This window comes from Podarcis tiliguerta, assembly GCF_965153285.1.
Source record: "Podarcis tiliguerta genome assembly, chromosome: 8".
Classification (NCBI taxonomy): domain Eukaryota; kingdom Metazoa; phylum Chordata; class Lepidosauria; order Squamata; family Lacertidae; genus Podarcis; species Podarcis tiliguerta.
The window spans coordinates 2460504-2483765 of record NC_139541.1 but is presented as its reverse complement, the minus strand read 5'-3'; the positions used below and the strand labels follow the sequence as shown (position 1 = coordinate 2483765).

Here is a 23262-nt window from a genome sequence, read left to right as displayed (position 1 = left end):
TTCAAACAGAAATCAAGCATCGCTCTGTCTCTCTGGCTTCCCAGCCTGCCCCTTCCACTTCCAGCTTCTACCTCACATCACTCTACTTCACTCTCTGCTCTTGCCTTTGCCTTTCTAAGTACCAGCGAGTTTGAGGGAGGCCAAACTCATTTTCTGTCTGATCCACTTCCTTTGTTCCTTTGATGGCCCATTACCTAGGACAGAGTTTCAAAGGGTGTGGCAGGAGAGGATGTCAAGTGTGGTGGGAAGATTGAAGGACAACCAAAGAAACATTTACACATTTCAGTATGGATTAGTATAGTATAGTATAGTATAGTATCAAAATATATGCTTTTATTTGCAGAATATGGATAAATATCTTCTCTAAATGAGACCAAAAGCATCAAGTGTGTGCGAATGACTCATGTTTTTATGTAGCTGCTTTGTTTTATACTTGATGGATGTCACTTGATCATATTATAAAGTAGTTGTATTCTATTTTAGAAACCAAACACAGCTAGGAAAGGTTTCTTTTTGTTTTGCAATGTATTTCTTATCAATAAAAAATTCAGTGTGGTGCTAGCAAATTTTTATTCTCAAACTATGCCCCAGAGGAAGACTTAGGCTGTCATCTCACCAGGAAGCTAGTCTGGCTATTTGAAACCTCACTTATATTTTATAAGGGTTAGAAGGGTTTCGGCGCACATCCTACTCCCGTCCCCCCAAGTTATAACAATCTCAATAGGTGCAGAGGCCTTGCAAGCAGTTTGAGGGTGGGCTACCTAAGCCAGCCAAGAATTGTGGAGCCCTGTCTTTTTGTAAACTGCTTTGAGATTTATTATTATTATTATTTACAACCAAGCAGTGGATGTATTTTATGAAATAGATAAAAATACGTTAAAAGCGGCAACTCCATTTCAGATTAAAAGTGCAGCAGATTAAAAACAACACAATCCAAAACAAATTACTGTTAATTCTTTCCTTGTTATGAATGCACACAAGAAGGAATGCTACACATCCATCACCTTTCTGCTTCAGAACTATTGCGTCACTCAGATATGCCAAATTACCGTATTTATGCATTTATGTCCCATCTTTCCTCCAAGGAGCCGAAGGCGCTGCACCAAGTTCTCCCAACAAACCTGTCAGGGAGGTTATTAAGGCAGAGCCGTCTTTCCCATAGGGTTTAGTGGTTCGTAGCGCCAGGGCGCCGGCCTCTCAGGGGTGCCCCAGCGAGTGGGGGAGCTGCATGGATTTGCCGGCGGCCTCCCCTTTCCCTGCAAGTCTGCCAGCTACACCCTGCCAACCATATGGCTGCCGGACGTGCAGCTTCCCTCCCAAGCCTCTGTGGGGATTGCTCTCCCGCAGCGGCAAGGGGGAGAGTTGCGCCCCCTCCCCCAACAGCTGGCAGTGCACAGCTTTGCCCCCCCATCCGTGGTAATTTTGGGGTGCTGGGTGGATTTTTGGACCCCGGCGCCACATCTGCTAAAGACGGCCCTGACTCTGGCTTAACTGATTCATTAATGTCTTAATTGGCTATGACCCTAGAAGTGCAAAGAGCAAAAAGCATAGGGTAAGAAAAAGGAAATAATTTTTGATTCATTGTTTTTTCAACTACTCCCAACCTTTATCAAGGAAATCTACAATTTAAAAATATTTATAATTACAAAATGGAATATATTGTTGTTATAAGAATTCTAAGGTCTCAAATATAAATGTAATGTTCTTAAATGTACAAGGCAAACACATACATAAGTATATAAACCACGTCTCTGAAATAGTACGGGAGAGCAATCCTGAAACCATTTTGGCTCTCCCAAATTGACCTCTAATATTTCTCTGCAAGGAGGAAGGAAATGGGAAAGCCTCCCCACTGTCTTGCTTACCTGTCTTTTGGGCGTATTTGTGCATGAACAGGGTGAGCCTGTGACCTTGATTCAGGAACTAAAGTATTAACCATCACAAAAGAACGTCCAGGCTGCCCAGGTAATGCAATGTGACCACTGTCAGGCATCCTGGTAGGCGGGAGTTCTGCTGCAGACCGCCTCCTTCTGCGAAGCATGTATGATGTTTTAGGTGGGTGGTCTTGGGGGTGGGCCATTTCAAAAGTCTATTTAAGGGCTTGCGCACCATTGTCCAGGGTTCTCCTCCCTCCTGCGTGAGCACCCTGTTGCAACCGTTTAATAAAGATCAGGCTTACTAGCTGCTTTGCTTCTCAATATTCTCTGGTTGGCCTCTGTTATCTTCTCCTATCGATAGGGAATCCACCTAAGGACTCTACACGGGCTCTTGGAGACCCCAATAGGGAAAGGGAGCGGTTTTTTCTTATAACATTGTATAAAGCATTTACTCATAAACGATATATAAAAATCAGCTCTTATATATTATTATCATGAAAACAGGTATATACAACAACAACTATAGGTTGCTTATTCAGTTATCTCTTTAAAACTATGCATTAACAAATATTTGTTAAGATACCCCTGCTGGTACACTCTCTCTCTTCCCCATCCCAACATATTTTCCAACTTTTACCATCTTTCTGGTGCTATGCATTTTAATACGAATTTTTTGCTGGTGACTTCTCCTAAGAATCCTGGAAATTGTAGCTTTTTGGTCTCTGTGAGGGGTAAACTACAATTCCCATGATTTTTTGGGGAAAGTCAAATATTTAGATATTTGATGCGTATGCAGCCTACCTATTTGTTACACTTTTGCTATTTTTAATTATCTACAATGTATTTCATTTATCAAAAAAGGAATACCTACTGTAATCTGCATTTACTGTATTAAGAACAGTCCCATTTTTAAAATCACAATTGAGAGAAGTACGTATGAAACCCGGAAATTCCAGGAATAGACTCTCTATCCTTTTCATAACTCTGTTCTCTCTCGCTCCTCACACGTGGTACGCGCTTAGCCTCGCGTCGCCCGTTCACTGCGCGCTGACGTCACGCCCGCGCCGCGCCTGCGCACTGTGTCGGCGCGGGTAAATTAAAAGCGGTGAAGCGGCGCTTGTGAGGGGGAAATGGTTGCCGGCTGGGAAGTGTGAGTCGGTGGCTGACTCCGCGCGGCGGGGGGAAGGTGAGTTAAGGGCAGCTAGGCGGGTAATTAAAGGTCGGCGTAAGGCAAAGCAGGCCGCGGGCGCCTCAAGCCTTGCCCCACTTTCGGAGGCGCCTTCGCGGGGGGGGGGGCGGCGGGCGGGAAAGAGGCTCTGTAAGAAGCTGGTCGCTGATTGGCCGACACTGGAAAGGCTTGGCCAATAGGGAGCGGAGAAGTGCGCGACGGAGGACTTTTGAAAGGAGCGACGTTGATTGGCGGCGCAAGCGGCGCCCGAAGGCCGCTCATTGGTCGCCCCGCCGCGGGAGCGAGAGCCGGAGCGCGGGAGAAGAGATTCCCGGAGGCGCGGAGCTGCGCCTTCGTTGGCGGGGACGCGCACGGGCCTCGCGCAGGCGGAATCGTGGCTGCTGGGCGCGCAATGAAGGGAGGCTGCCTGCTGCCCGTCTTCGTGATTTAATGCTCTGACCTCGGCAGCTTCCAAGCAGCCTCTCTCCAACTTGGGTCTCCAAACGTTGCCGGGCTAGAACTCCCATCACCCCTTACCACTGGTCCTGGGAGTGATGGGAGTTGTAGTCCACCAACAGCCCGGACCCAAGTTTGAGAGAGGCTAGCTTGTGGTCACCTTTGTCTAGGGAAAATTGGGGGAGCGACTGGGAGCTCCCAGGTACTCCTGCTGATGGATGGAGCACATAGATAGAGGTGAGCGGTCGGAAGAGTGCACTTGGGCTTTTGAAAAAGCTTTTGGCAAAGTGCCAAAACCAAAGGCTGCTGAGAAATCTTGGTAGTCACAGAATAAGAGAGGTCCTGTTGTGGATCAGGAATTGGTTAAGTGCTGGAAGCAAATAGTCGGAATACATAGGCTGTTCTCCAAATAGAGGGATGTAGAAAGCGGAGATCCCCAAGGCTTGGTGCTGGGACCTGTGCTTCTTTACTTCATAAATGATGTAGAGTTTGGACTGATCAGTGAGGAGGCCAAGTTTCCTGATGACACTAAATTGTTTAGAGAGGTTAAATCAAAGAGATTGTAAAGACTTCCTGAAACGACCTCTAAGCTGAGGGCAGTAAAAATAGGAAATGCAGTTCATTATAAAAAAACACAAGCTGCTGCATGTTGAAGCAAAAAATTAATTTCATGTGCATGCTCATAGAGTCTGAAATGGAGGTGATGGACCAGGACTGAGACCTTCCATTGAGCTATCCACCATGACCCCAAGACGCTGGCCAGTGTGCAGCAGCAGTAGAAAAGGCAAATTCCATTATTTACATATTAAATTTGTCAGTCACTTTATCTTGCCTACAGAAACCTAAAGTAACCAAATAAAGATACAGTAATTCCCACATAGATACATTAAAACATTGCAACTGCCTGGCAGGCAAAAAGAGAAGAGTGTCTTCTTTTTTACGCCATCTGGTGAAAAGTCGGGGAGGGGGCTAAATTGGCTGTGCCAGGCAAGGAGTTCTAAGCCTGGGTGCAGCCAGGGAGGGACCCCCCCCCCAATTCCTACCAGCTATACCTCAAGTGCAGAACATGGAAAAGACCCTTTTCCCTGAATCTAATTCAGTTGTACTTTGGAAGTTGAACAAATCCGTTCTGGAAGTCAGTTCGACTTCCAAGATGTTTGAAGCCCCATCACACGTTCAGCTTCCAAAAATAGTTTGACAACCGGAACAGTCACTGGGTTTGTGGCATTCAGAAGCCAAAACGTTCGAGAACTAAGCTGTTCAAAAACCAAGGTACAACTGTATGTGATCCAAGTTTCATACTGGAGAAGATGGTATTTCAGGTATCCTGGCCCTAAAGTGTGAAAAAGAACCCTTTTCTTGCCCACATCATAGGCTCCAATGAGTTCCTTTAGGGAACCTATTTCAGCCCAAGGACTCCTTTCTCTCAAGGGCAGCCTTCCAGTGATGGGCACAGGTGGGAGTCAAGAAGTAGGTGAGTCCAGAGAGGGGAAAGTGAGTGTAGCAATGTGACTATATCCTGTGCAGTAGGCTACACTCCAGCTACATAAAATCCAGAGGTTTGCGCAGAAACACATTTCTAGGCAGGCAAAACCACTCAAAGAGGGCATAAAGCAGGAGTGCTGAGGCATGAAAGACATTAAACCAGTACTTTTAATTGTGGTAAGAAATGAACTGGAAGCCAATGCAACTGTTGTTACCAAGGAATTGTAGATCTCATTAGCTGTTGTTTCCCTCCTAGCAACAATGAGTGCCTCAACGCCGCAGTCTGCTGGCTCTAAAGGAAATGCCTCTTTCGACAGTGTGTTTGTGTCCCCTGGCACTAGGCGGCAGCCTCTTAGTGCCTCAGGCACCCCTGTGCTGGAAAACTGCCCTGGGAATGATGATGAGCGAGAGAGGAAGCAGCGCCGGCGCTCCAGGGTGGTTGACTTGCAGTTTAGCACCGAGTCGCCTCTGTTTATAAAGTCCCCGTCCAACAAGTAAGTGTGGTTTGCGCAAGCATTGATATTGTGTGTGTGTGTGTGTGTGTGTGTGAGAGAGAGAGAGAGAGAGAGAGAGATTTATTGCTATACTACACTGCTTTGCTTATTGCTTTGTTTTAGACAAGCAGAAACATCATTGCCAGCAATTCCACAACTGTCAAATGCCCAAATTGCAGATCATTATTCCACATGCATCAAACTTTCAACAGAAAATGTAAGTAAGTCTAGCATCTGTTCATTAACTTCAAAGATACACCCTTATCAAGAGCTGCTCTGGCTACTACAGGCACAGCTGCTTGCATTCCATGATTTCATATAAATGTAAAATGCCTCTGAATCTAGACTTATACCTTCAGAATACTGACCATCTTTCCTCCTGCATAGCTTATTGTACTTATACATGTTAACTAGAAGGACAATTAATGATACAAATAAAGCAAGTTTTCATAAATTTCGTATCATTCAAGTGGATTGTAGAATTAGACCTTTCTTGGCACAGGATTTAGATGAACTTGTTGCAGATTCTAAGATTATTGTTTACTGTAGATTCCAGGATGAAGAATGTAGCTGTCAGTAATGTCAACTTGCTGTTCCCTCTTCCAGAAAATCACCACGAAGAATGTATTTGGTTTGCACCTTATCGACTACATGACAGAAATACTCAGACAAAAGGACTCTGAACCCACCAACTTTAAGGTTAGAGGCCCTCCTCAGGTGTTTCCTGTGACAGAGAATGTGCACAGAAAAGGTTGGGCTTGATCTGCATATCCACTTCTGGTAACTTTTGGAGAGTCCTGGGTTTCTTCCTACACTCTGCTTCTTTGAGGGTCACGTGTGAATGTATATGTTGAAATACTGCTATTCTTCCTAGTGTGGTCCATGCAGCAAATTTTAAAAATGCCCCCTCTGGAAAAGCTGGCTTACTGATCTACTGCAGAAAGTGAAAACTGTCTGCCACCACATTCTACCTAGCAGTACCACACATTCATTTATGGAGGACTCGGGTTGGGTTTGCCAGACTTTGAAAGGCTATTTCCAGGTTGCCAAAAGCCATTGTGAGGGAAGATTGTTTTGACTGAGGAACAACCAGGCTGGAAAGGAATAGTTGCGTATATTTAAATAATGGCTACTATTCCTGACAATTGGGCTAATCTAACCAACCTTAGTTTGTCTTCGTACCCTTTTCAGCCTGAGACAGAAGCTCAGAGTAGGAGGAGGGCAGGTGGAAAGTCTGGGAAGCAAGGCAAAGAAAAGGAAGGCTTTTCTTATCTTGTTGACAAGTAGTCTGTAGGTTCATAGTAGCCCACTCAAAGCTTAGTTCCACTCTCTTAACTTCTTTCTTAACATTCCCCCTTACAGGTAGCAGCTGGTACCCTGGATGCCAGTGCAAAGATCTATGCAGCAAAAGTTGATGCTGTCCATGCAGATGTTTACAGAGTTCTTGGAGGGCTGGGAAAACAGTCTGCTACGGCAGAGCCTGTGGATGGTCAGGATACAGGTGTGTTGCTTAACACGATGAGCTGAGCATGGGATTTGGAATAGCACGTGTGGGGAAGGCCCATAGCACAGCTGTAGGCAGTGATGTGGGGTGGGAAAAAATCTGTTTCATTAGTACCTATGAATGGATGTCAAACAAGATAAGGCAAGCTTGGAAGTTGCAAGTTCTAATTAATATATTTCAGATGATTATGAGTCAACATATGCAAAGTTATTTGGGTAACTGAAATCTGTTACTAGTTTTTAGTGTTTAAAGACAAAGAATAGTATGCGCTGTCTTAATGCTGTTTACCTGAAACAGTATTAAGGCAGTACATACTATTTCCTGTCTTTGGACAGGATTATACATAATAAAATGTTAAAACACATTAAGTGTGCTTTAATTTCTCCCCTCAAATATATCTGGTCTAATACTTGTGCTGTGTTGAGACTAAAACATACCATTTTTTGTTGTTGCTTTACTAAAAAGAAGTAAACTAAACATGCTAAATTAGATTATACTAACTGGGGCATCAGAAACTCTTACAATGGAAGCTAAAAATAGAATATTCTCTGAGAAAATTTCAATTTAAAATTTCCCAGATCCACATCACTATTTGTGAGACACACAGTCCCAGATCAGTTCTCAGCATCTCTAGTTTTTGTTTTTAAACGAGTGGGATTTGTCTTCAACCACACAAATGTCAACCTTTTATTGGTATCCACCATATAAACTGACATTCACCCTGGATAATTAATTTGTATCCCTTATGGTGTCTCCTTCCTGGGAATGCCTTCACAGCCTTGTGTCTCCAATACATCGCCTCTGGTTTTTTGTTTTATTTTGAATGGGAGGTTGAATAACATCCAACCCACCAAAGACTTTGTATTTGCAAGCAGCTCAACTTACCTGTGTCAGAAAATCCTTTCATACTTGTGTTCTCTTCCCTGCATTTGTCAGTAGGTACAGGTATAAATCTGACGTCATGAAAGTGACTTGCAATATTTTTTTGAGAAAGTCAAAGCATAATTGAAGAGATGGGAAGATCCATTTGTGTAAAGGAACAGGAGAGATTATTTCTTTCTCACCTGTAAATGATGCAAGATAGCAGAACAGTTGGACTTTGTAACTGAGTAGCACTGGAAAGTACTTGCACCTGGATGATGATGATGATGATGATGATGATTACCTTGAGTTGTGACCATTCTTGTAGGTGGAGGGGTTGTGGATTCTGAGAGTTCCAAAACACGTCTGAGCAAGAGGAAGCACCAGTACAAAACTATTGAACGGAATCTGAATAACATTAATATCTCCGATGAAGATCATAGGTGTGAGGTGAGAGAACCTGCTCCGAAGGACATTTCTCAAACACCCCCTTCCTAAAGTAGTTGGTTGACTATCTGCCTACAGCATCTGCTGGGAGAATAGTTGGAGACATTAGAGCAGAAATCTGGGTGGTGGAGGAACAGCATTTTCATCTTTGTTGGTCAGTTCATTACAACTATACTGTGTTCCTGTTGGGATCCATCCTTTTCATAGAATCATAGAACTGTAGAGTTGGAAGGGGCCTAGAGGGTCATCTAGTCCAACCCCCTGCAATGCAGGAATTTTCGCCCCTTTAGGGAGTGAAATGTTGTTCCACTGTTCTAAGTCTGGCATACAGCTGCACACAATGTGTAGAGTATCTGACAGAGTGAGAAGTTAGTGCTTTCTTGTCCATGGGCAGAGCAAGTTCACAGTCTGGAGAGTGGAACTGGGTTGGTATCAAGGACCAGTAGCTTAAGCTCCCTTGACACACAGAAAGGAGCTGTGGGGCCAATGTCCGTGCATGAAGTCTGGATGTATGCAGGGGAAAGCCTGCCTATGGATATCTAAGCGCATAGACTTTCCACAGGAGCTGGAATCCTGCACCATTAGGTTCCAGCTAGTGTGGAAAGCATATAGAGTTTTATGTGTTCCCATGCAGCCTGTGATCTTAAGGTGACCGCAGACCATTTTCTACATGGGATGTGAAGGCTAGCATAACATGGTCAGCGGTGCCAACTTGAATAAAATATTTGGGGGGGGGGGGGCAAGGAAGCCCTGCCCTGTATAATGGATCACATTACATGGTGCGTGGACACCATTTGAATCACAGTGCCTGTCAAATTTGGGGTGTTCCGGCCCCCTCAGATATTTTATTGGGGGGTGAAGACTGCTCAGCTCCTAGGAGTTGGATCCTATGAATGTGGTTTTATGCTTTGTAAATTGTTGTAAACTGCCCTAAGACCTTAGGATGAAGGGCAAGTACCAAATTATTATTATTATTATTATTATTATTATTATTATTATTATTATCAATTAATTACCAATTGAAGCTATAGATGAGAAATCTATAGTTAAGGTGAGAAATCAGTTGAGTCCATTTTTAATGAGGCAAATCTTAATTTTTAGGGCTCAGCAAAGGATGCTTTTGTTTGTCCTTTGTTGTACTAGGAAGATAAAATATTTGAAGACCTAGTAAAGCATAGGGCCTTTTTGTCTATAATGGTAGGTTCTTGCACTTCCTATAATATTTCAAAATGTGTTGCTGCATATTGAGATATATATTTTTGATCACTTAGGCAGTCAGTTGTATTGCTTAATCACTGAAGAGGCTTGATGTAAAAAATATCTTATGAGTAAAACCATGTGCCTTTTTGCTGTGGTGGGTGGAAGAGGGATGAGAAGTGAGAAGGGAATATTTGGTGGCTTCTGTTTCCTTCCCTTGATGTGTTTAGCTTTACATGACATACTCCTGGGAACATGTTTGGGGACAGAGCCTGGAGCCTTTGCCACTGGTCCAAACAGTGAATGTTAAGCAGCATCTGCAAAGTTTCATTGAACTTGATATTTGAACCTGAGCTCCTGTTATTTCCCCCCACCTCCACCCAACCAGGTTGATCCCATGTTCCAGAGAACAGCAGCCTCCTTTGATGAGTGCAGTACGGCTGGTGTTTTCCTCACTATGCTTCATGTACACAACTTTCTCAGTGAAGTTCTGTTTGATTCCATGGTCATCCCCCTGCCTTCTTCTACGACTGCAGAGCTGCCGACATCTTCTCATGTGAAAGTGACAGGCTTAAAGTGTAGGTGCTAACAGTTGCTAACTCTCCATCTTCTTCTAGGTGCAGTAATGTTTCATTTTGAGTAGGCTGAGAACCAAGCCAGGGTAGGATAGGTGGGATCACACATACATTGAGACCTTTCCACTTTACAGTGATAGAGGAGTCATGCTGCTTTGCCTCTGGAGGCAGAGCCAGTCTGAGTGTTCACAGGAGCTAAGCTTTATAAAGAAAGAGATGCCTGCAGGCTTGATACCACCTCTTCTTTCTGCTTTGGTTTGGTAGGGAGTGGGGAATGTTTGCTTCACTTAATGCCCTGGAGAAGAGCTACCATGGGCCAGGCTCCAAAAATGAGCCTCAACAGAAGGCTCTCTTTTGTCCATCCCTTTGCAAGTATCAAAGAAGGAGCAGCTGTGGGTACAGCAGGCGCCTGTGTCCTTGAAGTCTGCAGGGAGTAGAAACTGAAGGAGTGGAGGGTTGGGGAGACATGGTACCAAGCCCCCTGACACCAGGGCCTCAGCCCAAGTTACCAGTAATCAAGGGTATAAATTACTATTAGTAGTCCAAGGATTAGGGGCCTATCAAGATCACTCATGAGTTCTCTTTGTCCAGAGTTCTCATCTATGGGGGAGCATGGTAGCATAAGGGGGGGTGGTGGTTATGGCTTGGAATCTCCAACTCCTCTCTTCTTGCCTTCCTTTCTAGCCATCCTTCTGCAGTGTGCTGAAAAGCGCCCCATCTGCCCTTCATTGGCTGGCTTCTTATTTACCCAGTGGGACAGTGAAACCCATAATGAGGTATGTCAAGCTGGCTGTGAATTAAGTGAACTGGTCACACAATGGGGGGATTCAAAGCTATTTCAGTTTCTAGCCCATAATTGCCTGCATTTCATGGTGGTTGTGTTTTTTTTAAAAAAATGTTTCTGAAGCTTCATTGCCAGCCACTTGATCTTGCAGACAGAGGTACCTAGTTTCACATTGCTATTACATTGAATAGGTGACATCTGGAATCTGATATTTACAGGATACCCTGAAAACATATATGTTTGGGTGCTTAGTATAAAAGCACCATATTTTAAAGTGTTCTTCATATCTTCATGTTCACCATGTGGGCATGGTAGCTTTATGAATGCGATTAGTCATTTGCCTTATCTATATAGCTGGCCTACATATCTATACAGGTCAACTAACTTTTGTGTCAAATTGTGACAAATTCCTAGGCCACTGTGGAAGATCTTTTGGAGACTGAAGCGAGTTTTGTTTCTATTTCAGATTGATGTATAGGCATCATTTTGGGTGGATGAGATGTATATTGTATTTTAGTAATCTTATTTTTGTTGCCTATTCTTGTTTGTGGGATTAAAATGCATTTTGTTCTTGTATACATTTTAGCAGCTATTCATATATTCCCCCCTTTCTCTGTTGAAGTCACACAAATTATACACTAATTCTGTTGTCAGTTTTCTCTCTGCCTCCAAAAGGATTTTCCTTTTACATTTTCTTTTCAGTCAGTGGCTGCTTTGTTGGATAAATTTAAGAAGAGTGACCAGGCATTTGACGTCAATGCAGAGATTGATAGTGACCCTGGAGACTATTCTGAGGACCCAGCAGAGAACGATTTTGATGCTGACATCCCGGCCGAGGCGGTTGAGAAGGACCTTAGCGAGTTCTCCGAAAAGTTGGAGTTATGTAGACAAACACCAGGAATGTTGAGGTATGTTGAGGAAGGTTTGTGTAGGAATCAGGCCTTTCGTGTGGTGGTGCCTACCCTCTGGAACCCCCCTAAAATAGACATGGTCACTATTGTGTTTTAGCACCTGTTGAAGATCTCGTTCTTTCAACAAACCTTCTAAATCCCCTTGAGTATTAGAATTGGATTTGAAGCTTTGGAGAATTGTTTTATAATCCATACCACTGCTCCTTCAATAAAATAATTCCCAGATTTATGCCTCCAGTATATGTCCTCTGCTTTACTGGATGGAACATTTCAGAAATCTCAACTTATCCAGTGAGGTTGAGAATGTCTCCCATTACCTGTTAAGTGATCCCTTATACAAGGCACACAAGTCTTGTAGCCTCCAATCTCTGTCAGGCAGACCCATTGTGATCCATGTATTGCTTGCAGGCAAAGATGTAGTCATTGCCATCCAAATAGCCAGATTTACTCTGGCAACAAAGAAAATGAGCCAGGTTCCAAAAATGGGGGGGGGGCAGGGAGTGGGATTTGCTTTTGTCTTATTATATTTTAACACTTTTATAGTTCATTGTAGAGGGGTAATGTGGAATTTACATTGGGTGTGTGTTGTTCTGTTGTATATATCTGTCTGCTGAACTGAAATGCCTGTTTTGTTTGTATTGTGTTGGCCTATGGCTTTCTTGTTTACATTCAGTTAAGAGCGGATTTCAAAGGTTTATAAAACTATGTATTATATGTTTTACTCTGAATGTTTTTCTTCATTGTGAAATCACTTCAGGATGCTTCACAGGCAACAATTCATAAAAATAATTAAAATGGTGGGGAGAATTTTTTAAAAAAACCTTTGAGGAAGCTTTACAAATAGAATAAAATCCTGGTGAGAATGAATAAAACTGGTGACTTTTATAACCAGGCGTGTGTATGTACTTCTTCCAGAAAAGAAGTGGTTCCCCTGGGGGAAGGAGATGTCAGGTCCATGTCGCTTCATTTGTCCCTGAAGCCCAGCGAATATTCTTACTTCAGCCCCCGAACCATGTCCATGTGGGCAGGCCCAGAGCACTGGCGGTTCAAGCCTCACCATAAAGGTAAGGCTGGGAAGGGAGTCGTGGGAGTTCATTCCCTGGCTTTCTGCTTGCATATTGACCTACAGCTTTATAGGTCCTGTGTAGAATTTGGAAATGCGAGTCTTCCCAGAACATGAAATCCACAGTTCATGCCTCTTCGGATGTGACTCAGTCAAAGCAAAGCATTGTCAAAGCTTATCCTGACCCTCGCATTAGGTTTGAGAGTTCCAAGGCGAGGTGGTATGTAGTAGAGATTGCCGAAAGACAACTGAGGCGATATTCAACATTTTAGGAAGTGCACTCTGAAACAAGCAGCAGCACCAAATAATAAACTCTTGTTAACCTTCTGTAGCAGATCCAGCAACATCTTCCACTCAGTTGCTTCTACTCTTCACAGGTGATGCCAACCCTGAGAAGGCAAACAAAAGAAAGGCTGCAAAAAAAGTATTTGAGATAAACTTTGAAGATGAGATTGATTTTGAGCCTTACTTCTGCAAAACAAGGGTATGTTTTTAACTCTTGATAGGGGCGTATATGTGGGTGGTTGTTACACAAGATATTACTAGCTTTAAAAACAGTTTTAAAAATATTTTATACAATAAAGGATAGGTCTTGTCAACTGCTGTTACCCATTACAACTTTGGAGAAGTCCCATGTTAGGAGAAGACAAGCCTTTGAATACAACATGTTGAGGACAGTCAGCAGTAGGAGACGGCAACTAGAGCAATGTTGGTGGAAAACTATATATGAGTCTGACAGAACACGGGATAGAACCTCTTTGAAGACCTACTCTGTGGCAGTGCAGGCAGTGAAAAAGTATTTTTCTCTCTCTTCCTCCATTGCATCAGCAAGGAACTGTTCAGTGGAGCTGTTTCAAGTGGTCAGGGGTCTTTTACAAAGGCCCATGTCATAATTTAGACCACTTGACAGCTCTCTGTGAGCAAGTTGCTCAGCACTTTGCTGACTAAATCGCTCAAATCTGTTCTGACTTGGACACTATAGTTGATACAGGTCCAGTGGGTGTAACTTTGGCCTCTGCTTATCCAGTGTTAATGGATACTTTTCAGTTTATGTAGCCTGAGGATGTAGACAAGGATCCTTGAAAATGTGAGAGCTACTGCATCTATTCTGGATTCTTGCCCTTCCTGACTCATCAAAAGGGCCAGTGGGGGACTGTGGCTGGAAGGTTAGAAGGAGTGGCCAATGCCTCCAAGGCTGCGTTCCAGCACACCTAAAGGAGACAGTTATAAGACCTCTGTTGAAAAAGCTCTCCCTGAATCCCACCGTATTGGATAATCATTGGCCAGTCTCCAAAATACCATTTAATACCATTTGGGGGGAAAGGTACTGAAGTGTCTGATGGCTTCTCAGCTCTAGGGGTTTCTGGGAAAGACTATCTAGATCCATTTTAGTTTGGGTTCAGGCCTGGTTATGGGACAGAGACTGCTTTGGTCTCCTTGGTGACTGCTTTATGCCAGGAACTGGACCGGAGGAGTTCTGGACCTCTTGGTAGTTCTTGTACCATCAACCATGATATCCTTCTGGACCACCTTGCTGGGATAGAACTTGCAGGCACTGTTTTACAGTGACTCTGTTCCTTCCTGGAGGGGGTGAACCCAGAAGGTGTGCTGGGGAACTTCTGCTTGACACCTTGGCCATTGCCCTGTAGAGCCCCTGAGAATCCTGTTCTGTCCTCTGTGCTATTTAACACTTGGGTGAAACCTCTGGGAAAGTTTGTCCAGAGTTTTGGGGTTTGGTGCTGAAGTGTGTATTGACAAACGAAAGCATATTCAAATCAGATTTGATTCCAGTGAAGTATAAACTTCAGGTTTAGAAAGGTGATATTTGGAGGGGAGTGCTTGATTTTTCTGTGGGCTTCTGCTTTTCTCAAACAGGCAGCTACTACTCTGTCCAAGTCAACCCTTGAAAGTCAAAACAAGAAAAGCAAAACTCTTCCTGCAGATTTCCGCTATGATCCAGACAACCTCACCCGCCTCTTCCTCAAGCCAGCCAATAGGGTAAGCTTTCTCAGTTCCATGCAGCACTCCTGCCTTGCCTCCCTGTGTCATTACAGTGGTACCTCTGGTTACGTACTTAATTCGTTCCGGAGGTCCGTTCTTAACCTGAAACTGTTCTTAACCTGAAGCACCACTTTAGCAAATGGGGCCTCCAGCTGCTGCCGTGCTGCTGCTGCACGATTTCTGTTCTCATCCTGAAGCAAAGTTCTTAATCTGAGGTAATATTTCTGGGTTAACGGAGTCTGTAATTTGAAGCGTATGTAACCTGAAGCGTATGTAACTCGAGGTACCACTGTACTGCAGTTTCAGCTTGGTTTGGTTATCAGTCGGCTGCTCTGGGCAGAAGGCCGTGCTGAAGCAATTTCTGGAGTGAGTGTGTTTTAGTTTAATGATCTTTCCCATTAGTGACTGATGTCCTAAGTCACCCAAGTCTTTGGTTTCTGCAGCTGTCGAAGGTGCCACTGCAGGGTGACTTGTCCAGTCACGACAGTGAGGTTGAAGAGTATGATTACAACAACCCCAATGACACCTCCAATTTCTGTCCTGCATTGCAGGTAAGTGCAAAGATCAGAGAAACACTACTGTGGGTTGCATCCTTTCTTATGTGAAGGTTTTTGGTGAGTCTTATAGAAGCTGGCTGCCAATCTGGGCAGAGAGGTTTGGCAGCCTTCCTATTGGTTAACAACCTCGGTGGCTTTTGTCAGTTCTGCCTCAGTGCAACATTATCTGAAGGACCTCAGAAGGCGCTCTAACAACTGAGGGACCCTAACTAGAATAAGGAATAATCCCACATTGTCTGGATCTCAGAAGGAGGATAATATTTTGCAACCATGGCACAGGCAGCTTCTCTAAGAGGTGTGCAAAAAAGAAGCAACAACAGACAACTTAAATATTAAAAAAATACACAGCTACATAAAAATGTTACATTAAACATTTACCCCCCCCCCCCAATATCATTTTTCTTCTGACACACCCTCCCTCTCAGCCTCTGGGTTCTCTCCCAGGGTCCAAACAAACTCTCAGCTCACTCACAAAAGTCTTAAACAAAAGAAATTCCTGGAAACCGTGGTCATTACCTTACTTTGAACAGCCTTGGCTTCCCCCAATAATCCTGGGGACTTCAGCTTAAGTGTGTTGAGAGTTATTAGCAGACCCTGTTCGCCTCACAGAGATACAATTTCTAGATTGGTTTAACAATTAGTCCCTTTTCCCAGGAAACTTTGGGAATTGTAGCTCTCTGAGGGGACTATGGGTGTTCTATCAGTTCCTGGTACCTTTAAACTACAGTTCCCAGTATTCTTTGGGAGAAGCCATAACTATTAAAGTGATATAAGATTTTATTTAACTAAATCGAACTCGAAGGGACGTGGGTGGTGCTGTGGTCTAAACCACAGATCCTAGGGCTTGCCGATCAGAAGGTCGGCAGTTCGAATCCCTGTGACAGGGTGAGCTTCTGTTGTCCGGTCACAGCCCCTGCCCATCTAGCAGTTCGAAAGCACGTCAAGTGCAAGTAGATAAATAGGTACGGCTCTGGTGGGAAGGTGAACGGTGTTTCCGTGCACTGCTCTGGTTCACCAGAAGCGGCTTAGTCATGCTGGCCACATGACCCAGAAGCTGTCGGCGGACAAAGTCGGTTCCCTCGACCTATAGAGCAAGATGAGCGCTGCAACCCCAGAGTCGTCCATGACTGGACCTAATGGTCAGAGATACCTTTACCTTTTAAAATCCAACTCAGAGTAGACACATGGAGATGAACAGGCTGGAATTAGTCGTTGTCATGAACTTCAGTGAGTCTGCTCTGAGTTGGACTAGGATTGAAATTGAATACCATCTCTTGTGCTTTAAATGTTTGGGGTTGTGTTAAACTGACTTAGGTCTATTAATTTCACTGGGCAAATGTTACTAGAATACAATTAGTAACTGTATTCTGTATGTGACCTGAATGGCATAACTAATAATATTGTATGTGAAGACTTACAGCATCACTGAAACAATGGATGAAGAAGAGGGAAATATAGAAACATGAGTAAATCTGGATGCTATTATTGTTATGGTCATACGTAGTTTGGCTTACAGTGCAATCTAACCATTTTTACTTGGAAGTACGTACTTTGGGATTCACTGGGGATTTCTCCTGGGTAAGTGGGGTTAGGATTGCAGCCAATGAAATTTGGCTCTGTGGACTACTTATTTTGGGAAATTCATTCCCCAATCGGTATTCCCTGTGCAACTTACAAAAGAGTAAAAACCACAAATCTGACTAAAAGAACAGCACACGATAAAATGCCAACCAAAAACATAACACCAGCTTAAGAGTTTAAAACTTCAGATATCTGAAAGCCTGGGATGGTGATGGGCACTTTGCTATAATTTGGGTACTAGGCAAAATGGGTGCCTTCCTGGGGAGGGCATTGCACAGGTGCAGCACCACCATTTACGAAGGCTGTCTCCTGGGTACACTTACTACTGAGAAAAGCCTCATATGTACATCTTAGCATGGGCCAGGGGGGGGGGGAGCTCCAATAGATACTTGGCTCCAAAGACATGGCTTTAAAACATGAATTAAAGTAATTTGAATTGAGCCTGGAAGCAAACAGGAAGCCAATGAAGCTGGGACTAAAACGGGAGAGATCCTACCTTCTGGTCTCCGTTAGCTCAGAGTGCAGACAGATGCTAGACAGTTAACAGAAGCTTTTTAGCTATCCTTGGCCTCACATAGAGCAGCAACACAACCTTGACATTATCAGAGCATGGGTAATGGAGGCTAAGCTATCTGTCTGGAAGAGCCTATGAGCCTGGATTGTCTAAAGGCACTCTGCCCCCTGAATCCACTTGAGTCTCCAGTGACAATGATGGGGCTATAAACCTTCCCCAATCTGTGTGCCTGACTATTGTGGCAGAGTCCAACCCCTTCCACAACAGGCTGAACACTATCCTCCTGAACAGATGAACCACCCACCAACAGCACCTCTGCCCTGTTTGAACTGAGCTTCATTAGCTGTCATTCAGTCCATTAGTGCCTCCAGGCACCAGTCCAGAACCACCTCCACTTCACCTGGATGAGATGTAAAAGAGAGAAAGCTGAGCATTGTCAACATATTGATGACTCCTCACTGCAGTCCCCTGGATGACCTCATTCAGATCTCACTGGAGGGCTTTGCAAGAGCTCAGTAGAATATGTCAGTGGTTAAGCTTGCTTAAGGATTATTCCATTAGCTGGCTGTGGAGTCTTTAGCAAGTGGAATGGATGACCTCATTTGTGTTCATCCACGGGAAACCTTAGAAGGCCCTTATGGAGTTGCAAACCAATATGTCTCAAGTGGCTAAAATCTTGAGGCAGCAAAACCATCCCTTTTATGTAGTTTTATCTCTAGTTTACACAGTTATTGCTGCCTTGTAGCTGATGCATTGTCTCTGGTGGAGGAGGATACAGGAGAACTTATGGGACCTTTTGGGACATCTAACTCTCCAGTGTCTGAAGGCGTTTGGAAATCTTCCTGCCTTCCAAAAGCTTTCATATCCTCAATATCCACTTGGCTCGATCCAAGAGTTCCTTTTATGCCTTAGCATAAAGATGAAATCCTTGAAGATAGATTAGTTTTAGAGAGGGGTGGGGAATCTGAGTTCAGAAAGTTGGAGCAACTCTGCAGGAAAAGTTGGGGAGAGAGGGAATGTTGCTTGAATGTGTGGGTGAGGGGCGTTGCGTGTTTCCTGGCTCTCTGACCCTGTTTGGCTTCCCTCCCTGTCCTTTTTTTCTACTCAGGATGGTGACAGCGATGATGACGATGACGTTCCTGTGGACTTCATGGGCCAGAATGGGATGTTTGAAATGACAGCCTATCCTGCAGGAGAGGCAGGCCAGGAGAGAGAGCTCAATGGAGGCATCAATGGGAACAACATCACCACCTACGGGGAATTGAACCTGGTGGCTGAGCCACAGAAGGCAAGTACTGGTGTGGGATGCATGGCCTGCAAAGCAGCTCCTTTCTTTAAGGCTTATGTCTGTTGTGCGCTACCAGGGGGGCTGGTGCACATTTCACAGGTGGCACTGGAACCTGTGGCTCATGCTATGCTACAGTTCCATTCTTCTGCTCCAGGCTTTTGTCACACTTGCTGTGTAGGCCAAGGCAGCTCTCTTTCTCTGCCACCCATTGCATAAGGCAGGGCTGGGGAGCCTCATGCTTGGGACCTGGCTGCAGCCCTCCAGGGATCTAGCTGGCCCTCAGGACTCTTCCCAGGCCACAGCCCTCGCAGGGCTTGCTTTACACCCACCTTGGTTGTCTTTGCCCGCCTGGAATGTGTCCTTGACCTGTGATAATCCTTCTTGTCTGCCTGGTTGGAGGATAGAGGGTGTGTGGACGTGGGTGGGTGGTTGTTTAGAAATTAGGCTACTGCCCAAAGATAAAACTTACATTCATTGCTCCACCATCTTTTACTCTGCCTACACCTACCACCAAATGTGGCCTCTGGAAGGGAGTGTGGCCCTCTGGATTGAAACACCTCCCCACCCCTGGCATATAAGGTAGTCTTGTGCCCAGATGGATCTGTCTTCTGCACGGTTCAGAGTCCTTGTGTTATGGTGGGGGTGAGGGTATATGCTTGCCAATTCCTGGTGAAACTAGGAGGATGGAAATTTAGTTCTTTCTCCTATTGGCTGGGCTAAGAGGTAGTTGGTATTTTCGGTGCCAAGAAGATCTACGTGTTTATTCAAAATAAAAATGACGGTCACTAGCTTCCTCTGCTTCTGTGCTTTTTCTTATTGAACTCTTGGGTTTATTTAGTTTAAATAGCAAGCCCAAGGGCATAGGGAGTAGCTTGTGCCTTGATGCCATAAGGGGCAGGGTTGAAGATTTGTCTTTCTGTTTACTGATGCCTTCTAACTGGATGGTCTTTGTCTAGCTCTGTTTCCCTTTCTCTGCTCTTCTAGGTGAACAAGATTGATATTCAGTATGCAAAGACTGCCAAAAAGATGGACATGAAGAGGCTAAAGCAGGGCATGTGGCTGCTCCTGACTGATGCCCAGACAAATCAAACTGAGCAAGAGGTATGCAGCCCCAGGAAACCCAGAATGCCTCTGGTGTTCATACCCAGTGATGCCTTGGCCCACTCACCATCCCAGACAGACAGGCTCTCATTCTGTTTTTACCTCAACCAGCTTTGGTGGCACTCTTAATGTCACCTGGAGCCATTTGCTTCCTTGGTTCAGCAGTACCAGCAGAAAACTGGAATTCAGGGCTGTGTGAACTCTGGACTTAAAGGCTGAATTCTGTAATCTATTTTAAAAATATCTAATTGGCTTCGCTAATCACAGGGAGGACCACAGTACTATGCAGGGTACTAGAAATCTTACTCACCCCTCCTCCCACCCCCTAGTTCTGGCTCAGGCATGTCTTTGTAAACATAAGGATTAGAGACTTGCTGTTTTACAAAGCCAAAATTCTCATAAAGCTGAATTCTGAACTGTATGTAACTGCAGTACACCCAGGATTGCACACCTATGGCTGTATTTCATTTAATGCTGCTTTCTGCCTTTGCATTTTCCTGCAGTTGGCACACACCCTGATTTTAGGCAGAGAATCTGTCATAGCAGTACTATAATGCTTAATATTTACATAGTACTTGCAGATGTTCAAGTTGTAATCCTTCAAGCAACCTTCTGAGGTAGGTAATATTAAAAGCACTGGACACATGGTACAGAAGTTTAAAACATGACAGGATCTGCTTCGCAGGCTTTCAGTTTGTTTCCTAGGTGACCTTTTAAGATTTCAAACTTACTTACACAGAATGAAGTCATGGAGAAAGATGCTAACTCTTCAGTCGTATCTGGTCAGAAGGTCTTCAGCAGCGTTATCAAGGATCTGTGTCACAGGTACTTCAGGTCCCCAGGACTTTGTCTAGGATGCCAGGAAAAGAGACACATTTACACCCCAATCCTTTGGCTGAAGCATTGGAGCCACCCACCACAGGGGTCCATTTAAAGTGTGCTTCATATGTTGGCATTGGCCCCCAGGTTGCTGAATGTTTCTTCAATTAGTCATCAAATTTTCCTGTTTGCTAAAATAAAATAAAAATCAACCTTGAGTCACTGACATGATTGTGCTCTGCAAGTGGAATGTTGGTTGTAGAATCTAAAATCTTTTTAGAACCATGCTGTACATTCTTGCTGTGTAGCTGAGAGGATGAATTCAAAAGAAGGCATAGACTGGGATGCAGCAGGTCTTCCTGTTTTATCCCATTGCAAAATAACCCAGCTGTGAGTAGCTGTCTTGCTGACAACCTGCTAAGGTAGTCAAGTCATAACTAGTACTGACCTAGCCTTCCACCAGAACACTAGAAGTGCAAAATACTCTTAAGAGTATGCATGTTTACCAGTTGTATTCCTAGAAGGTATGTTTAAGATTGCAGCCCAAGGCTGGAGTTGGATAATAGTTCATAAGAGAACAAAAGTGGCAAGCTTGTCTGGGTGCCAAGCTTTTGTTTCCAGGGGTGCACACATTTCTTTTGCTCCACTGTTGCTACTGGTCAAACAGGTTTGGTAGGTTTCTGAACAAATAGCTGCCAGATCGGTTTAGTAGGGGGAAAGTGAGTTTGTGCAATGTAAGATGTGAGCTCTCTTATTAACAAAAGCCACATTCACTCAACCCTATAAGTCATAAACCACGGTTTACTGTAAATGTTTTGGATGTGCTCCTAATTTGTTCCTATTTTGATCCTCAGGCCACAGCCTGAGCATCAGTTTACATGTCATGCTTAGCCAAGGCTCATGGTTTGTTGCTGCTGGCCTGACAAAGAGGGAAAAGCAGGGAGTGTTATTTAGCAGCATGTAATGCTTGTTCAATGGTAGTCCATGGCTTGTGGCTTAATGTGATCATGCCCAAAGTATTTGATCTACTTCTCAGCTTGATTTTTGTCTTTCACAGACTGCCTTCCACGATGGCAAAGAACTTGTCTGCGCCACTGGCATTTGCTTGCCTCCTGCATCTGGCGAATGAAAAGGTACGTGATAAAGGCAGGAACTTGAATAACATCAAGGACGGGTTGGAGAGAAGGGGCTCTTTCTCGCCTACACAGGCAATGCAGTGATACACATCTTGGCCTTGGCAAACAAGTCCATGACATCTTCTTTTCCGCGCTGGCTGCATATGTGGAAATTTCAAAGCTTGATATGTATTTTGATCCCTGTTTCCCCTTTGTCTCCAGAACCTGAAGCTAGAAGGTGTGGAAGACTTGTCTGAAGTCTTAGTGCTGCAAGGAGATTAATGTGTGCCACTGGGGCAGAATAAGAAAATCTTGGATAACCTAGGATGGAATTTATCTAACACACACACACACAATCCTCATAGACTGAGGAGGCCAAAAGCAGCATCAGTACATGTTCTTGATTAAACAGTTTGTGATTCCAAGACTTGAAACCATGGGAAGTCAGGAAAAGAGTGCCATTAGTGTTTTAATTCTCTTCTGAATTCTGCAAATTCCCTCTCCCACTGTCTGATTGTGATCACAGCTAAGAATTGCTAGATGTATTCAGTTTGCTTTATTTTAACATGAGTATTTAATTCCTGTACATATAAAAACTCTCCTGTATGTCTTTTTGCTCTCTTCTTATAACCTCCTGTATCATTGAATATGAATGTACTGACATATTTGTACAAATGTGTGTTTTTTGTAAGTAATAAACAATGTGACTCTCCACATCATTTTGGAATTTTATTTGTGTGTGAGAAAACTGTGTAACTGGTGAACAGGCTAACACGAGTATCTGGACTCAATAGCACCAGGCCTATGCAGGAAAGTAAAAGTACATTCTCCACAATGGTCTATTGATGTTTGTTGTTAATTTCTTTTTTCTTCTAACTTGTTTTTAAAATCTTTTTCATAATAATAATAACAATAACAACAACAATAACATTTTGTTTATACCAGGGCAGCTAACACCAATAAAAATTACAATAAAACATAATGGGAGGGGGACAAACAAAAAACCAGTTTATTAAAATACGGGTTAAAATACAATTTAAAATGCAGCCTCATTTTAATAGTAGTCCATAAATCAAAACCACAAGGCGAGGGAAACAAAAGGGTCAGACTGAGTCCAAACCAAAGGCCAGGCAGAACAGCTCCGTCTTGCAGGCCCTACAGAAAGAAGTCAAGTCCCGCAGGGTCCTAGTCTCTTGTGACAGAGCGTTCCACCAAGTCGGGGCCAGTGCTGAAAAGGCCCTGGCCCTAGTTGAGACCAATCTAACCACCTTGCAACTTGGGACCTCCAAAGTGTTGTCATTTGTGGACCTTAAGGTCCTTCGTGGGGCATACCAGAACAGGCGGTCCACCTATACACATTGCAGTGAATCTCAAGCATTATCTGGTTCTTTTGAAGAACTTGGCAAGACCTTATTTCATCCGTGACTCGTCTTGGCAAATTGCTAACATAGCTATGCCTTATCC

General features: G+C 44.0%; 1 protein-coding gene across 3 annotated transcripts; it reads left to right on the top strand.

Annotated features, from left to right (window-relative positions):
* Nucleotides 1-2917: 2917 nt before the first annotated feature.
* On the top strand, nt 2918-22512 carry NCAPH (non-SMC condensin I complex subunit H). Of its 3 annotated transcripts, none has more exons than XM_083453920.1 (18): nt 2918-3063; nt 5243-5480; nt 5604-5697; nt 6087-6179; nt 6843-6981; nt 8174-8295; nt 9878-10067; nt 10749-10840; nt 11551-11756; nt 12675-12823; nt 13200-13306; nt 14698-14820; nt 15267-15374; nt 18584-18763; nt 19748-19864; nt 20604-20689; nt 21741-21816; nt 22021-22512. In XM_083453920.1, the coding sequence occupies exons 2-18, from the start codon at nt 5248-5250 to the stop codon at nt 22078-22080; spliced, it is 2175 nt and encodes a 724-aa protein (XP_083310046.1). In that variant the 5' UTR covers nt 2918-3063; nt 5243-5247; the 3' UTR covers nt 22081-22512. The 3 variants fall into 3 exon arrangements, with proteins under 3 accessions (XP_083310046.1, XP_083310045.1, XP_083310044.1); XM_083453919.1 differs by lacking the exon at nt 2918-3063 and adding an exon at nt 3333-3738; XM_083453918.1 differs by lacking the exon at nt 2918-3063 and adding an exon at nt 4256-4276.
* The last annotated feature ends 750 nt before the right edge of the window (nt 22513-23262 follow it).

What these genes read in the sequence shown, in the direction of transcription:
- NCAPH (XM_083453919.1), top strand. An exon ending in TCAAACTTTCAACAGAAAAT is followed by an intron (nt 5,698 to 6,086) that starts GTAAGTAAGTCT and finishes TCCCTCTTCCAG; the next exon opens with AAAATCACCACGAAGAATGT. An exon ending in TCCTCAAGCCAGCCAATAGG is followed by an intron (nt 14,821 to 15,266) that starts GTAAGCTTTCTC and finishes TGGTTTCTGCAG; the next exon opens with CTGTCGAAGGTGCCACTGCA.